At 34.3% G+C, this 18,895-nt stretch overlaps 1 protein-coding gene across 1 annotated transcript; it reads right to left on the reverse strand.

Annotated features, from left to right (window-relative positions):
• Window positions 1-2,924: 2,924 nt before the first annotated feature.
• On the reverse strand, window positions 2,925-16,401 carry LOC139902782 (brefeldin A-inhibited guanine nucleotide-exchange protein 5-like). The gene is made up of 34 exons (XM_071885393.1): window positions 16,072-16,401; window positions 15,186-15,264; window positions 14,216-14,468; window positions 13,937-14,058; window positions 13,768-13,826; window positions 13,581-13,638; window positions 12,970-13,054; window positions 12,767-12,895; window positions 12,326-12,384; window positions 12,175-12,244; window positions 12,029-12,097; window positions 11,793-11,915; window positions 11,653-11,706; window positions 11,481-11,569; window positions 11,013-11,109; window positions 10,831-10,929; window positions 10,568-10,738; window positions 10,370-10,480; window positions 10,090-10,274; window positions 9,038-9,664; window positions 8,178-8,595; window positions 7,853-8,092; window positions 7,565-7,688; window positions 7,312-7,460; window positions 6,675-7,028; window positions 6,385-6,551; window positions 6,135-6,268; window positions 5,860-5,916; window positions 5,524-5,702; window positions 5,245-5,361; window positions 5,019-5,155; window positions 4,324-4,633; window positions 3,980-4,075; window positions 2,925-3,271 (listed from the first exon to the last, which is right to left on the reverse strand). The coding sequence occupies exons 1-34, from the start codon at window positions 16,181-16,183 to the stop codon at window positions 3,209-3,211; spliced, it is 5,196 nt and encodes a 1,731-aa protein (XP_071741494.1). The 5' UTR covers window positions 16,184-16,401; the 3' UTR covers window positions 2,925-3,208.
• Window positions 16,402-18,895: the final 2,494 nt, after the last annotated feature.

An 18,895-nucleotide genomic window follows, 5' to 3' on the forward strand; every position in this document is an offset into this window, starting at 1 on the left:
TTTTTATTAAAATCTACAGAACCATGACACTCTTTCTTCTAGCCTATTATTTTCACTTCTATCACCCTATTCTAGTGACTTTACTTTCTGTTTTTCTATTTTTTGCTTCCAGTTTACTCTGACATAAATAAGTCACTTACTCTGACATAAATAGTGATTAATGATGACAATTCATAATTTATGGAAGCATGAATTTTGTTAATGTATTACTAATAATATATGTTTAGTAAAAAACATGGAGTAATGCATAAGAATGCACATGTTTATAAGAATGTCCCTTTTGGTAAATTTACATGTTAAGTTATCAAATAATCTGAATTTTTCAAACACACATAAAACTAATTATGTAATTATTGCGATATCAAACTAGAATAATCAAATCCAAACACCATGAAACTAAATCAAGTTTTGATACAACAATTATTTTGACTCTGATTATTCTAAATGCATAATTAATTTTCAAATCGCAAATCCAAACTCACTGTAAGGAGTATCTAGAAGATTGCCGTACCTACAGTACTATTTTTTTCCTCTCACTTTTAAGCAATGTCATAATTTTCTTTTTGAAAATATCAATGAAAACCGTCTATCTATTAGGCAAATTACGTAATTTCATTTGACCCAATAATCACCCAACCATCCCTAGGACTTTTACTGTGTTATTTAAGGGTCCGACTCGTCTCACCCTCCTTTCTTATTTATTCTATTTTGTTTCTAATGATAAGATGGATTTGACATAATACGCTCATACATTTTATTCTACTTTCTTTATTTATTTATTTGTTTGGTAAACGAGGAAACACTTCATTAACGAGCATAATGGCTCTTCCATAGAAGATAAAAAAACCTCGGGTAATCAAGTCCCCCAACGCCTGGTACCTGGTGAATTGTCCATTATGCGCACCCTCTAGTCACACTCTCTTTTTGAACAATTTGGCATAGCCAGGAATTGAACTCGGGTGGTGTGCTTCATTGGGCAACTCGGATCAACTTTATTTCTTAATGTAAGAAAATATATAATTTCACTTTTTCCTAATGATAAAAATTGATGATTAGACGTAAGAGAAGACGCCCTTCTCTTAGGTCCTTTCTTTTCAGGGGGTGTTTGGGGTTGCGATTAGAAAATTGATTATGCGTTTTGAATAATTATAATCAAATAATCAGCTGTAACAAAACGTGCCAAAGAGAAAATGTGTTATGTGATTTGATAACGTAATAATTATACAATCAGTTATCTCGGTATTTGGCAAATTAAATCATTTGATTATTTAACAAGTTAAATTACTAATATAGACATTCATAAAAATATTAAATTACTGTACTACTTTATTTTTCCTACAAAAATTCATTTATATATCTCATAACAACTGATAATACAAATCTGTTTGTCAATGTATTGCTAATAAATTTGAAATGGATTAATTGTACAGTAATAATTTTAAAGTAGATTATCAAAATATCATATATCTATGTGCTAACATAATACGGAACAGATGACAAAAAGGTACGAGTAAATTAAAGAATCAAATACTTAATACATGGCAAACATTGCAGCCTGGTGTACTTGTAAAAAAAAATTGGCTCCGAAATGTTATATGTGTATGTGGTATGAGAATTATACGAGGGTATATAAGGAATTAATGCTCAAAGAATTGAAAATTGAATAATGCGTTTTGCAACAGTATGACATACATTACTTCTTGAAAACTGCGTTTACAGCCTTTAATGTTGCAATTAATTGATAATTGTTTTTAATTTTCCAAACACTATTATCTGATTTTTACGATTTACAAACTTGATAATCAAAAAATCAGTTTCAAATCACAACCCCAAACACCCACTCAGTGCAGGAAAGAGCAATAGTTAGGAGAGGTGCCAGAGCAGAAGCAAAGTTATTAGATACTTCAGGAAAGCCCGGCCAGAATCACACGTGCAAGTTTCCCTGCATGTGGCTCATCCGTGATAACTTCTTCGGATATGCGTTAACTAGTGGACGGATCTCTCCAACATGAGCAAGGAATGTCAATTTGTTATGTACTTTTAAACATAAATCTCTGAGTTTGTATTGACAATCAATCTAATTTAATATTTAAACCATATTTTACTTCCACGCAAACGCAGCTTAAAAACTAGTTATAACGAAAATAAGTTATAATTCAAAGAAACACTCCAAAGCTAATTTAAAACAAATATACCACTGTGCAAGGCGCACAAATAGTATTTTTTTATAGGACTTGCTCAAGGTTAATGAGCCTCCAAGACTGTTTCCAACCCGGCGTCAAAATACTCCCGTCATCCCACTTGGCAACAGATTTGACGCCCTTGACGCCCCTAACGCGGCGTCAAAATTTGACGCCCGGGGCGTCAGTCGAGAATTTGACTGGTGTGTCAAATGTGTGACAACCAATCAGATTTTTTCAAATATTTTTATATATTATTAATTAATATATTTTATACCCAACTACCAATAATATTTTACCACATCACCCATTCACAAATTTAACCCTCAAATTTGACACTCCCCTTTATTTAACTTCATCTTTTGACCTTGCCACATCACCAAAAAGTACATTACTTGACTTTGATGTCACCGCCACGGTTGGAAACGCGGTTGGAAACAGTCTTAATGTCGCTGAGCCAACATACCTATGCCTGGGCTCTGGGGATGTGCAACTGTACAGAACAGCATGAAACTAACAACAGAATGAATACTGAAAGGTTCTGAATTAGTTTAGTCTAGTACAATGCTTCAGGTTACTAAAGATGTTAAACTTATAAATTGACATGAGAATAACAGTTTCGACCCAAACTGTATCTAGACACAGTGCCAAAACCAATTCGTTTACAGCTAACAGCTTACCACAGCAGCGTACATATCTTCGTGTAAAGGGAACGCAATTGGTCGCATGTATTGTGATGTTAAAATAAAGGCTTAATAATATCATCATCATTTCAATCTTTCAAGCTGGACTACATTCATAATTCAATAAACATGTTCTACAACAATTCATAAAGCTTGGTGATGTTTTTTTAACTATGCAAATATACAACAAACGAACTAACACAACCCGTATGTGTCCTCGAATCCAAAAATAATAGTCCCCCCGATAAGACAAGACAAAGACAATATCCGCAATGCTCACAGGTTATCAGTTGTTCCAAGTGCCCAAAAACTGTTGAGTAATTAATAGCTAGTTCAAATAAATCCCTATTGCACAAGCCCATTGAGTTGCATGCTGAAAAGGTCGGCAAGAGCACCACGAATGTCCATCTGACCCAAAAGAATAATAAAAATTTAGAATAATACTGACACACAAAAATCATAACAGCATTTCAGCAAGTTATATATGAGAAAAACCTTGTATAGGTGGCAAAAAATACGACATATTAATGATAATATGTTTTCTGTTAGTAAAGTGATTTATAAAATTGTAAGCTTAAAAAATCTACTTAGAGAATTTCAACATGATTTGACTTGTTTCCTTTTTTGCTATCCTTTAAGACACTATTTGTGATAACACAACAAGCGTCGATTTATTGGCGACTTGACTGACTCTTAGAGCCAAAAGTAAATTTCAGGCAGGATTTAAACCCCATGGAAATTTGATTATACCATTTTCATGGCGTCTCAATTTTATTTTTCATTTAATTTATTTTTTTTTAAAAAGTTTTTACTACTTATTGGCCGGAGGTCCACTCGGAAGCAATCTCTTTATTCGTCGAATAGAGAGGGATGACTTTCTCTACTTTTGGGAGTGTTTACACTCTGGGTGGAGAAATGACTTGTCTTTATTCTCGGATAGGGGAAGGATTGTCTACATCTCACCTCCTCCATACACCACTTATGTGGTATTGGGTTTTGTTGTTATTGTTGTGATAACACAACCCAAATGACTCAACCATAAGGTATGGGTCATAATAAACCCAATTTGGAAAATAGATTAAATAAATCATTCTTCATAGTGCATGGATGATTTACCTGGTCACAGCATACAAGCTTGGTAAATAACGGGTAAAAACTCCTGAGGTGTTTCCTGAATATCTGGTTGTCCATTGCACACATTCCCTTGAGAACCTGAAACACGAGAGCGCGCACACAAACACGCATTGAGACTTTTGACTGGGCATGCAAGTTTAGAGTGAGCAGTTTGACTGACTACTAATTTAATTTAATATGATTTTTTATAATATCCTTCAAAAAATAATTATATATCATGTCCCATGAAAATTAAACTACATTTCTTTTAATTTAAACAATTAGATTTTAAACATTTTATGAGATTTTTTTTTTAATTATTATTAAAAAGAAGGTGAAGGTGATACCGTGACGATGATTGGGGAGCGTAAACCAAGAACTTGATGAATCTCCATGTTAGTAGTCTCTCCAATACTTGATTGAAAATCAGATGCTTCCTTAAGCACCTGTCCACAAAACGACACGAGCTTCTCTTCAGCATCAGTCTTGACTGTAACATCATCATCATCTTCTTCAACACGAGAATCACTCTTCGTTTCTAACTCTCCATTTTGATTTTTTGCATCAACCCCAAAAGAAGAAGAAGTTGTTTTCTGTAATGCATCTAAGTAAATGCAAGTGCCAGCTAACTCCTGGCGTAGAAGGTTCAAAGGTGGTCTGGACCAATTAATTACAAACCACTTTATGTCAGTATATGATAAAAACAATCCACATTCTCTGAAACTATATGTGGTAAGATGGGCTGGGCTGGGCTACAAGTCAGTTTGACCCACAAACACTATTTTTAGCTATGATTACAAAGATTGTTATTATTATTTTAGCTATTATTACAAACACATATCTGCAATAACAATCTATATCTTTGAGTAAAAATGATTTAGAAAGTTGCATACATTTTAATAAGTCTTTTGACTACTTTCCACCTCCCGTTTTAGCTTAAATATTTCTTGATGATCAGTTGTCTATTATGTAAGTTGATTTGCATTTCTCCTCATTAGTCAGTCATAACTAGTAGCCAACAAGAAAGAAAGAAAAAACTAACCTTTCAGAAGAAATGTGTTGCATTCGTAGTCTGAGATTTGTGTATGAATTATATGACGCAGAAAACTCCAACATAGAGAACAAAATTTCCAATATTGTGATCTTTTGATATGCTTTTAACTTGCTCCAGTACTTTTTCTGCATGTTTTGACAAATATTAATAACAGAATTTATCGTTACATCTTTATATATATGCATGTAGTGACATGTGAATGTAGAACATGTACCTGGATGCTATCAAGGGCCCCTAATAGTAGCAACTGTGTCACGCATTTGCCCCTTACGGTTCCCATAAATGGACTTTCAGTCAAATCTTCGGGATAATGTTCCACAACATCCAGAGACTATAAAGTTCAGAGAAAAAGTATAAAGATATAATGAGAAACTAGCTGTGATACCTTATAACCAATGTAAACATTACCCAATAAGACATTTTTTCCTACAATATGTCATTATATTATATGATACAATATCTATAACTCCTACAAAACACAATAACAAATTACCTTGGATGGTGAAGCTGGTATAACAGAATCTGACGCTAGATTCTTGGGCTTAGAGGTGAAAGTTCTAACAAAAAGGTTATCCATCATGTTTCCCATTAGTCGTTGACCTATTGTTTGACTTCGATTCAATTCTGCAGCTTCAGAAGCTTTCTGTAGCTTTCCAGGTGAAGGCGTTTGACCTGCAAAACATGAGTGTCAGATTATATGCTACTCAATTTATTAAAGAGATAACCAACTTTAAAAAAAAAACAAATTCTTGAAAACTTAATACGGATTTGAATGATATATTAATATATAGTTAAGGTTTTACATGTATAGAATTAAAAAAACGTGTACCTTCAGATTCATGCAGATCTATTGATGCCCTTCCTTCTTGATTGTCTTGCATTTGACCTATCACAAACCAAAAAGTAATTATCTAAATCCAACATCCTACCTTAAGTTCGTTTTTAATAACTAAACAATGGAACTTATTGATACTTTTTTTTATCATAAACTTACAACTCAACATTCTTAATTGTGGTATTGACATAAAGTTTGATAGCAGAAGTAAAAAATCATATCTTTCTCTTGTTCAAATGAAACACGCACATGATAACTAAGTCACTCACCATTAGCAGGCACAACTAAAGAATTATCATTTGCAGGAACCTCAAAATCTCTAGCCATAACTGACTGACTCTTACCACTTTCAATACCCAAAGCATTGAGTAATTCGAGGGGTTGAGTGGTGTATGAAGCATCTCTACAAAGACAATTTATGTGAAAATAAGCAAACAAACACAGCCACATGCATATATAAATTTATAATACAAAAAACCTACAAAAAACTTGCAAGAAATTAGAATTAACAAGATGTACCTTATGCTTTTCAACAATGTATCCCAATCACTGTCGCTAAATTGGTGTCCCCCAACTTCTATAAGATGGACCAAAGCAGCAAGGGATATTGAGGCCACCGATTGATCCGTCTTTTTAGCACAATCTAACAGCAAATTTAGCAAAGGGGGTAGCATAAAAGACACCTCCTGCAAGACACATGTAATATTAGTTTTTTTAAAATTTATATGCATATATGATTTTAGCAACAAAAATATGATGTAGCATAAGAAACTTGAGTGAATAAAACATTAAGTAAATTTTAAACATACCTTGTAAAAAGTATTGAAGAGGTTACATAGCAACTGTAATGAATGAACACTGGTTTCACGAATCCACTCATCTCCATAAGATGTTGTCTCTTTTCCAGCATGTCTTATGTGATCAAAAATAGGAAATAGAACACGGTGGAATATACTTTCCCAGAAGTTTGATGAGAATTTGCTTCCTCTTTCGTTCAACAAGTCAAACAATACCTCTAGTGCACAGTTGCTGACTTCGGGTCTTGGGTCAGATGTCAGATCAGACAAACCAGCCAGCATTGGGAACCAGTAGTGCTCGGTGATGTCACTAGTTGCATCTGCATTGTCTTCAATTGGCTTCAAGCTGCCACCTGGCACAAGGCCCTGAAAAGGAAAACAAATGGATTGAAATCAGATTCCCTCGATTAGAAAAAACAGGTAGAACTTATAACTCATTCACTAAAGGACCGATTTGGGTTAGACTTTATATCTACCTAGTCAAGCAGGTCATGTAAAAAATAAACCTTTAATGGTAAAGAACTAATAGACTTTCCTATGCAATTGCACTTTTATTATATATATCCATAAAATAAAATACATCAATTTATACGAAAAAGCTTTGTCTGAGTACAAATTTGATAAGGTTAGAACAAGAAAAAGAGCAAACCTCTGCCAGTCGGTCCTCACATATACGGAGAAGGGCGATTGCCTTCAAGCTGATGCGGTGAGATGTTTTATTGTTAGCAAAACCAATTAGACAATTGACACAGTCCATAAAGCAGTCACCGACAACTTGATCGAAGTGTTCCAGTATAACTGCAAGTTTTGTTTAACATTGACAATTCATAACCAATTTAGTAATGAGAAGATTATCTAATACTGCATGTTAAATAAAATGAAGGCATGAAAAAGTAAAATACCCTGTTCAACATTCTCAAAAGCACTTTCAACTATTGGTTCTAAGTCATCATCTGCAGCAGCAGTGAATATCATGAAAACACTTCGCCAACCAGATTTAATGCTTCCAACTTTAGATTTTATCATCTGTTTTAAAAACCAGCATTAGTCACATAATGAAAACTGATTTTGTTATACTTGTAGAAAATTAGTTCCACAATGGTTTTTTTTTTTTGCTCTGCATAACATAAAGAAGGTTGAAACACTTGTTTTCCCTGAAATAGATAAATTCTAAAATTAGGTAAGCATACCTGAACAATGCAATCGACAATCAACCTTCGAATTGATTCACTGCGACTATTACGCATAAGCACCACAAACGGTTTTAGGATGTCATTTTGAAAGGTGAAATTGGCAAGTTCTGCACGCTCCAGGTATTTCATGCCAAGTTGTCTTAAAGAATCAATCGCATACATTGCAATTTTTTCTTCATGATGACTCCCAGCAGATATAAAATGATTAGCAAGAACAGACCATATTCTAGCCCATACCTACAAAAATAAATATTATTTAAATCATTCACAAATAATGTGGTAGAACAATGCATATTTCATATGCTAATGAAAAATTGATTACCATGCGTATACGGGCCATATTGTAATAACTGATCTCAACAAGCTTTTGCAAGCTATAAACACGGGCTGGATTCTGCTTCAATTCTTCAGCAGAAACATTACATAAAGCGGTAAAAAACTCAACGACCGATTCACTAGGGAGTTTAACACTATTTACAAAAATTTGCTCAGATGGTTTTCCCGCCAATTCCCTAAGAGATTGAAGAACTGCATCCTTAGATATTTGATTAGATCCAAACATGACTGTAGCAGCCATAGCAGTGTTTGATACTGTATACTCTAGACGAGAGGTACATTCTAGAACCGCGTTCCAAGTGTCTTGAAGTGCATCGGGTTCTGAGTTACTAATGTCCAATAAAGTTCGTATTGCTTCGACATTTTTACTACGCATATCTTTTGGTGCGTGTAAGAAAGTGTATCTGGAACAGATAAAAAAGATAGCTTAAATGACACAACGGGTGAACTGGTAACGGACATGTTTGGTCAGGTCAAAAAAAGGGAAGCTTGGGTTGTGCCTGATACATGTTTTATCCAAACCTATACAGCTTTTCGAATAACTAGTGTCAAATTAAAGGCAAAACTAAATTATTTCAAGAATGATACAATTTGTGGATGAAAATGGTTTAAGAGCTTCTAAACAATAAGGATATACTTTAAGATATTTTAGGTAATTTTTGTTTTTATCTATTAGATAAACATAACCTGAATCCGTAACCAATCAACACTTAGGTCAGTTATCAATTTAGATTTTCAGTATGAAATACCCCAATAACCCATCCCATATAACCCAAAACCCGATTGATCTAACCGAATAGCACCCCACAAATAGATAACTTGAAAATTCCCAAAAATAAGTTTTACCTAATGAGTGACGTCAAAAGAGCATAGCGCATGGTATCCATTTTAAGCACATGTGTAATATGAATTCCCGCTTTAAACCCTTCCATACACAAAAACACTCTAGTCTTATTTTCCCTTTCCTCCATACTTACTGCAAACGTAGCAAGCAGAGGCCAACCAACAGCTTCTACCATGGGCCTCACAAGCTCAATCTGATGTGATGTATAAAACGTGCCCCTTTTCGCCCCTTGGTTCCTAAAAATCGCTTGTGTTCGTTTGATAATAGCTTCGCTCTCGGACTGCGCATCAGTTTGATTGTTCTGTTTAGGGAGAGCCAAATTGAGAATACCAATAATACCCCCACCTCTTTCCTCAGTTTCTGTCTTTTTGCTGTTTTTTCCCGTACCTACAGTGTCATCCTTCATTTTGATTTCTTCTTTAACGATAGAGTCATATATTTCCTCCAAAAGTTCAGTAGGTGCACTTTCTTCCGGATCATTTGCGGCGTTCATACGCACAAACTCGGGTTTTGTCATTTTAGGCCACACCATTGGATTATGAGCATCTGTGTTTAACATTATTACTGCATATGCAAGAACATAAGCGGTGTCTGCATTCTTGAAGAGGCCTGGATTGTCTGCACAGTATCTACAAAGACAAAAAAAAAAAAATGCAAATAACACTTAGTAGCTGGAATTAAGAATAGACCATGATCAATCTAGAGATGTCAATCTTGACCCATTTACATAAGAATGAGCGAAGTTGGGTTATCCTTCTAGAAGCAGTCTCCCTACCTTCGGGGGTATGCATGTTCACTTCTTCAGGATTGGGTACTGCTGTTGTTGTTGTAATAGCTATTAAAATATCTAAAAAATGGAACTTCCTAAATCATTATATATAACAGGTTATCCCCTTATTCAACAAGCCAAACCCACCTATTTGTTAATAATAGTTCTCAAGAAAGTTCAATTTATGCAACAATTTGATTCAGGTTTAACCCTAAAGTAGACTGATTGTATATGGTGATCAAAGGAATGATGACTTGAACATGAGACCCGGTCAAAGATACTCACCGTTCAGCAAATTTTTCCATAATACGGTCTATCTTTTGAGCTTCACCAGGAAGCCGAAAACCTCTAAGAAATTCACGTATCGCAGTATGAAATTTCATTTCAGAGAAGTTCATCGAATCAACATAAGCATGCATTACAGCAAGAGGAAACTCCTCATGTTGACCCAAGTAATCACCAATCATCGCCTGTAAGTCCAGGAAAAGAAAAAAAAAAACACATTAAACGCAACAGAAAGACAACTATGAGTGGAACTTACAATGTCCTAAATCAAAACTTGTACCTTATTCAAGTTAGGTGTGTTTCTGAGAAACTGAGCAACTGAAACAGGCGTATTCTCTACCAAGCTATTTGACTTCAGAAATTCAATACCTTTCCCAGGATGACGGTTGAACTGCAATTAGAAAGCTTAATGAGATTTGACTTCAAAAGTCAACCTCAAAAGTCAAGAGTATATTTCTCCTTTTTGGTAGAGAAGTACCTCAGATATTGCAGCTTCCATGGTTGACTTATGAGCTTTGACTTTCTCAAAGTTGCCTTGGGACTCTACAGCTGAAGAGTCTTCATCAAAGGATTTATGGTCATCATTCTGCTTTGACTCTCTTCTCAACTTCTCCCAGTCAACTAGTGATTTCAACACACTCACAAGACACTAAATGACGAAGGACAAAAGTTACAACATCTAAAGATAATATGAACTTATTTCCTTTGATACCATGATTTTTTTTACAAGGAGGTGCATACCTGAAGCGATGAACCTTTAATTGATCCAATTTGAGTAGCGTTAACTGAGTTTGGATCCACATTTTGAGTTCCTTGAGCAATTCTTGATAGTGCCGTCACCTACACGTTAAGCCAAATTAATATGAATTATCCAAGCACTAAGAACATGTACCAAAAGTCAAAGGGCAGATTTGTCAAGTTACCATTTTTTCAAACGCATTTGGAGCATCAAGATCACAATCATAGTTCACATATAGATCAACGAGCATCTGAGGATCTTTGCAAACTTTCTCCAGCATCCTGCAAATTTTTAAGAAATTATGATGATGATGATGATGATGATGATTATAGAAAAAACAATAATATAATAAAATCATTTAAATTGGGCATTAAAATTACACCCTAGCCACTTTTGACCTCTTTCATGCAATTTGATCCACTTTTTATAGGCTATTTTTTCATCTCACCACTCAAGAGATAATGCACAAGCCCTATAGTGAAATTTGACCCATTCATAAGTAAAGGTGATAATATTGCCACCTCTACTTGGAAGTTTCGATAGGTTTGTGTTGAGAATAGTAGTGTCTGATGTGTGTGTGTGTGTGTGAGAGAGAGAGAGAGAGAATAACATAACAGCAAGGCTTAAAAATAAAAGAAACAAAGAATCATACCTTAGTACGCTTAATTTTAGGCTGAGGGGGTATTCCGAGCCATCCAAAGATCTCAAAACAATCAATGGAAAGAAGATACCGATTTCAACCTGAAAATCATTATTACACAAATAAGTAATTCATATACAAAAAAATGAGTCTAACTGTATACTTTCAAGAATATTGAAGGTACCTTGAGGCTTTCCCTAAAACGTGACAATAGAACAGCAAAAATTCCTGTTGCATACTGCCAAAATGGACATAAAAACGTATTTTACATATCAAATGATGGATGTGAAACAAACTAAACATTAAAATAAGCATACAACTTACCTGAAAGATGGACGGGGATTGTGAAACTGATGCACGTAATAACACATAGGATAAGTAGGCTTTCACAGAGTCGATGATCGTTAAGTTCTTAGTAAAGGAGTGACTAACACCCTCTAACAACCCCTGCAAAATCCATTTCTTAAACAAACGAGTATAATGTGAAAGAAGCACCATTAATTCATTAGCATTTTAATGAAACGTGATAAAAATATGTTTCTATCATTGCTACAAGTAACCTGTAAAAGTTCCAGTGACAGAATGCGCGTCTTTGTTGTAACTTCATCATTATCTTCCTTCATACCCATCTGTAACAAACTATGATTAACAAAAATCTCTAGACTTAAAGTCGAAATACAAGAAGCGTATACGAGAAAATATTAACCTTGCAAAGCGTGCGGAAAAGGAGCAAAGCATCACGTTGTCCAATGGTCATGCGGTCGTTATCAATCCCTCTTAAGAATAAAATATAAGAAAGTGAAAATAAATATTTCCATAAACACTAAACGGGTCGTTAAATATCCTATCATACATACCGAGATGTCTTCCCACCATCTTCAAGTTTTACAGCCTTGTCAAGAACTGCCTCCAGGCCCTATTTAACAATAAATAATCTTCACTCAAACATGTAGGAACCATATAATACAAAAACTATACAAATTATATAATCAAGACAGGTCAGGTTGGGTTGACCCACAAGCAATTTCTTGTCCACTTCTAAGAATACTTTTTAATTTAATTAGTTAAACATGACTACAAAAACAAATAATTAAAATCTTAATCGAAGTCTTTAAGTTAAATGGTTTAAGAGGTCATAACTATCAAAAGTAGAATTTCTAGCTACATTTTTTAATTCAGCCTATTGCCTATTTGAACTTTTTCTGCTATAACACAAACTAGATTGATCCTTTTGAGGTAAGTAGGTCGAAATGTCCACCTTTATTACATTAACAACATGAAGTTTAATAGAAAATGACCTTTATATCAGTTCCACCAGCAAGATTATGAAGCTCTTCAAGAGAAGTGTCGTTCTTTTGACCATTCTCGTCACCTGAAGAACTGTCTTCAACCTTCGTGGATGAACCACTTTTCTTATTTGAAGACATCTAAACACAAATTTATATTTAGAATAGAATCTAGTACTATTTATTGGGTGTTACAGCAGTTTTCAGTTATATACCATATCAGTTTCCATTCGCCTGAATACTATGCTGATCATTTGGGTTAGCATAGCCTTGGATGTAGCTTGGTTGATAGGACTTTTACTAAACATACAAAAGAGATTCAAGTTAATTCCCGAGAAACAAAAGCACTTCACCTCCAGATTCTGAAATCAAATCGTAGATGGTAAAGTGGGCGGTACAGAACAAAACAGATTAAGGTCAAAACGGGAAACTTGGTACGGGTCGAGTCCAATTTGACCTAAAAGTCTTTCAATCCAAAACTTAAAAACAATAAGTGAGACAAGTATGGTTAGAAATTTGTATTATTTCAACAAAAATGGTTTAGGAGATTCTACGAATTAGAATACGGGTCAAGTCCAAGTTGATCTAAAAGTCTTTCAATCCAAAACTTCAAAATAAGTGAGACAAATATGAGAAAAAAAAAAAAAAAAAAATTGTATTATTTCAACAAAAAAATGGTTCAGGAGGTTGTACAAATAAAAATTACACCCCACCCACCCAATTGACCCGTTAGAGATAAAGCATAACCCAGATCGATCGTTTAATAAGTAAATGGGTCAAAATTGACATTCTTATCCAAAATGAAAATTTAAAAACTAACAGTTACCTATTAAGAGCAATGTTGTAGCACACTCTGATTACCCCCAGCAACGCTTCCCCATGAACTAAATATAAGAAAGTGAAGAATATTAAAAGAGCAAATCTTTAGAACTGCTACATTCCTCTTATTGCATATGGTTATTATTTTGAAACTAAATTAAAAAAAAAAAACTCCATTTAACCATTTATATTACCTCTAAATTTGGCGGATGCGACAGCAGTAAGTAGCACTTTCAAAACTTGAAGAGTTGTACTGCACAAATTTCATCCAATGTAATTGCAAAGAATGGCTTCTTGGAGAAAAATGAGTGACTCGAGAAGAAAAATAAATATAAATATAAATAATATATATATAAAACTAACCTATCTGGTGACGAATTGTCCACACAACTGCAGACCATATTAAGAATATCTGTAAACAGGGGAGCATTTTTACCGTTCTCTAGACCAGGATCACCCTCTAGATGGTCATATGCAATGAGTTTCTGCACTTAGAAATTATAATGTGAATAACTTTATACAAATATCACTAACCCGCCTATCTTGCTACCTATATGAAAAACACTTGAAGTTTTGTATATACTAGCATATCTATGTACTTTCTTTTGAATCTATAGCTAGAACCGAACAAATTTGACTTACGTGAAGACAGTCCAATGCAAGCTCAATGACTTTAGGATTCTTGGTCTCGAACGCAAGCCGCAATGGATTAAGAACAAGCTCGGAATCAGCTCCTTCAAGAGTATGCCCAGCACTAGCCAATGTCGTCTTCACATTTCCACGTGATGCCACATCAGCACCAACGTTTTCCGCCTCCCCTGAATCTTGTGAAGCTGAAGGTGTTGTATCTGCCTCCACTTCCACTTGTACAGTTCCATTATCAGTTTCAGCAGCACTGCAACAAAATGATCATTTCGTAATGAATAAATGTTATCCAGGTACATGTGAAGATACTTGCACTCTCAGATAATAGGACATAAACTAAAGCTAGGATTGCCATGTGGCAATATTAAAATTAATCAACGATAGAACCATCTGGTATAACCCAGCCATTTGGCAATTGTCTTAGAATCTAAAAGCTGTTATACTTTCTTAGACTATTTTGGAGTCTATAAGGAGTAAAGCTTAAACAAATCTAACCTTGAGGTGACAAACTCTACTTAACAATTTTTAGAACACTGATATGGAGTCTTCATGTAGTAAAGTTTAAACAAATTATGCTCGGAGACAAACTCTGAAGGCCTATAAGAGTTTATATCCTTCATCCGTTCTGGATTGGATAAGCCAAGTGACTTCACTTTGGTTGTAATGACTCAATAAGATTTTAAAACACGTTTGTTTTATCTAGTTTTATGTAGCTTGTTAATATATGTGGCTTTCATTAATAACCTATCTTGCAACAAAAGTTAACAATTTATATTACTTGATTACTGTTCAAGTACATGAACTGTCTGCGTCAGTGTTCTATATCATTCATATTTTTAGTTTATTGAACTTGGTCAAAAACATATCAGTCTAATGCAACTTATAATAGACCGAGTTGTAACAAAGGAAAATGTTTACACATGAGATATGCAGTAAACCATCCAATCATAAAGAATATGTAAAGCACCTTTTTCCTGCTGCACCTGATGATGTCACTATGCTAGTCTCACTTGATGTTACCTCTTTATTAATATCCTTCGAATTTTCTGAATGCAAGAGGAAACAGAATCAATATATAACAAACTCAACAATTTCATTTTGAAAGGATCATGGATAGTAAAATTAGGAGCCTCTAAATCTATATGACCCACAAAGGAACAAATGTGCATTTCATGCTTGATTTGTTGCATGAGGCCTTACAAAATCTTAAATACATCAACGATATTAATACCTTAACCGTTCCTATATACTGGAATTTACCTTCTTAAAATGATTGTTTAAATAACAAAAAGTTTAACTAGTTTTTAGAACACTCCTCACATATTTCATAAACTGTCTAATTCTTTTTGTTCCTGCAACTATTAATATTATCATGTCAACATTACATTCGACGCCACAAAGTCTCTCACCAATTACAACCAAAGAAAGGAAATTCGAACAACACAAGGTCACTGTATGTATTATCATTTTTCCTGCACTCCTAAAACACCTAGATACAAACGTAAAAACCATACATTATCAAACATATATATACAATAAAAACCTATCCCTTCAATTCTCATTAACAAGTTAAGCTTCAACTTTTTTGTCATACAACTAATATGCAGTTTAAACTATATCTATAGCAATGTATACTAACTACTAATCATTATAATAAAAAAACACCAAACACAATAAAATCAATCACAAAGTATCCACTGTTACTTGTACTCTACGCATTGAAACATATACCTACACCTAGATCCTTTTTCATCTGAATCAGTGCAGAGACTAGTGATCTGAACACTATAATAAAATCAAATTAAATACAAAATGCATATGAATTGAAACAGAATGAGAAGTTGAAATCAAACCTAGATAGGATTGGATAGCGGTTTGAAGAGTAGTATATTTCTTTCCCGAAGCTTCTTTGAGCATCGATTCAAATGCTCGTGTAACGAATCCACCTGCTGCACCTCCAGCCATGTTCGATTTACAATATACTTTCAATTTAATGAATGAAATACGCGAATTCGATTTAAAGTTGAAAGTTAAGGTGATTAGAGATCTAGGTTTCAAGTTTGAATTGAAAAGGAGTAAAGGAAAAGGAGTTAGAGTTTGTGAGTGTGGATCAAGTTCTGTGGCTCATTCGATCGATCAGGCTCCGAGATCTCGGGTTGGATGTGATGGATCAAGGAAGCTAATTAACAGTAAACAGATGCAGAAATAAATAAATAATAAAATGAATAAATAAAATAAACACGGTATGAAAAGTGAAAACCCCTCAAAAACCGTGGGTTTACGACAATTTTTAATAATCTTGTTGAGTCGGATCGAGTCGATTTAGTTTATCAAAATTCGTGGGTTAACATTTTTGCTTGTTTACTAGTTTAACTTTTTTTTTTTTTTTTTTCTCGACACGGGACAAAACCATCCATGCATTTATTTCCCGTAGTTGCATAACCCACTCTCAACTACTGCCCTGAAGAAAACCCCGACCAATCCGAAAACATGACCCCCTCCCCGCAGCCCAGCAGAGTGGAACTCCTGACCTCTCGATAAGAGAGGCATGCCACTACCAGTTGAACTACAACTCAATGTTTTTTTTTTCACATCAATTTGGGATCAATCAGGGGACTTAATCATTCACGCGTTCATGTCTCATAGTTGCATAACCCGCCTCCAACTATTGCTGACCCGGACCAATCCGAGGGCATGACCGGTAAGTTCCCTCATCCCCGCTGCCCCTGCACTAAGCGAAAGATGACCTGGGTGGATACTTCATGTAAAGGATAACATTGAATAAAATGTTGCAGTTCAGCGAAGTCGAACTCCTGACCTCTCGTTAAGAGAGGCAGATCACTACCAGCTGTAATTGAATCAAGTCAAGCTATTTGTGAGCCGCTTGAATTTAAATGGTCCATGTATTAAAAGGTTGATTCGAGTTGAGTTTAAATGTCTTTGAACTCTGAATTTAATTTAATTTTTTTTTTATCTCATACATTAAATTAACGAGCTCAAACAAATTCACAATTTAACAAGTCGTTCATTTATATTAATCATGAGAATATTATTCATAAATTTTAACTATTATTCAATAAGATAGTATGACGAGTACATTAAATTTTTCCATCTTCCCTTTAAAATACCCACACGTCAACTTTTTAAAACAAAAAACAAAAACAAAAAAAAAAAAAAAAAAAAAATGCCAACTATAAACATTTCAAACATGCAACACAACTTTCATAAAAAAGAAAAAATGCCAACTCGTTCATCAACATTCATATTTTCACTTGATTTTAACCCACTAAACATTTCAAACATGCAACACAACTTTTTGAAGCAAACCTGAGTCACTTTGATTTGCATTATTGACCTAACTGGTGTTCGAACCTTCGCTTCGCGCCGGGGGTTCGGTTTTTAATGTATTTTATTGCGATTAGTTTGTAAATTTTTTTTGTGGTTAACGATGATGTTGTTGAAACGCAACTCGAGTCGAACTAAGATATAACCCGTGAAAGATTTAAATGTTATTTAAAATTAACAATATATGTGCATCTCCGCGTTTCGCTATGGAGTTGTCGACTTTTGCAAATTTAACGGGGAATTAACGTGTATGAAAAGTACCCTAAATATTTAGCTTTTTTTAAAAAGTGTCCGTTTTGCGTATAGCTAGTGACATTGTGTTCCTAAAATTATTTTGAGTTTTACGATGGTGGCGGAAAAATTTAACTCGTTGTGAGTGCGAAGATATGGCCCGTTGAATATTTGGGTGGAGTTTATTTAAGATTTTTTATGAAAATGGTTAATTGACACTTTACCCCCCTGTTTAGGGAGTGGATTTGATTTTTTGGATAAAGTGTGGGGTGGTTTGTAGTTGAATTTGCAACAAAAAAAAAAGAATGAAAAAAGTCGAAAATACCTCCGGGTACTATTCATTTCCCCTATGTCTTTTCGAATGTAGGTATGGGGGTGGGTTTTATTTTTTTGGATAAAGTGTGGGGTGGTTTGTGGTTGAATTTGAAAAAAAAAAAAAAAAAGGGAAAAAGTAGAAAATACCCCCGGGTACTATTCATTTCTCCTATGGCTTTTAGAATATAGGTATAACAGTAGAAAATACCCCATGTTACTATTCATTTATGCTATGTCTTTTAGAATATTCATAAAGTGTGGGGTGGTTTGTGGTTGAATTTGAAAAAAAAAAAGGAAAAAAGTAGAAAATATCCCCGGGTACTATTCATTTCTCCTATGGCTTTTAGAATGTAGGTATAACAGTAGAAAATACCCCAGGTTACTATTCGTTTCTGCTATGTCTTTTAGAATATAGGTATAATATAATAATATAATATAATATAATAATATAATATAATATAATATAATGTTACTTATTTTTGAAAAGCAAAAAAAAACTTATTTTATTAAACAAAGGCATAAGCCTAGACATACATACATACATTCATATAGAAATTGCATAGGCCAAATACATCAACTAGAAACTGCCTTGATCGGCCCATGAATTAATGAAAATAAACGTAAATAAAAAATGGAGTCTAAAGACTCCTGCAAGCACGAGAAAGCAGCATCATCATCATCCATGGTCATCGTAAGTGCTCGGGTTCAACAATCATACATTCCAGTCGAAGGATAGATTATTTGAACGATTATTGATCCATTGAGAACTCTTTACTTAGATCTCAT

This window comes from Rutidosis leptorrhynchoides, chromosome 3, assembly GCF_046630445.1.
Source record: "Rutidosis leptorrhynchoides isolate AG116_Rl617_1_P2 chromosome 3, CSIRO_AGI_Rlap_v1, whole genome shotgun sequence".
Taxonomy (NCBI): Eukaryota; Viridiplantae; Streptophyta; class Magnoliopsida; order Asterales; family Asteraceae; genus Rutidosis; species Rutidosis leptorrhynchoides.

Coding starts and splice junctions, on each gene's coding strand:
- LOC139902782 (XM_071885393.1), bottom strand. CDS start 16,183: ATGGCTGGAGGTGCAGCAGGTGGATTCGTTACACGAGCATTTGAATCG. Junction 10,481..10,567: donor TGGAAGCTGCAATATCTGAG/GTACTTCTCTAC, acceptor TTCTAATTGCAG/TTCAACCGTCATCCTGGGAA. Junction 4,634..5,018: donor CAACACATTTCTTCTGAAAG/GTTAGTTTTTTC, acceptor TAATTGGTCCAG/ACCACCTTTGAACCTTCTAC.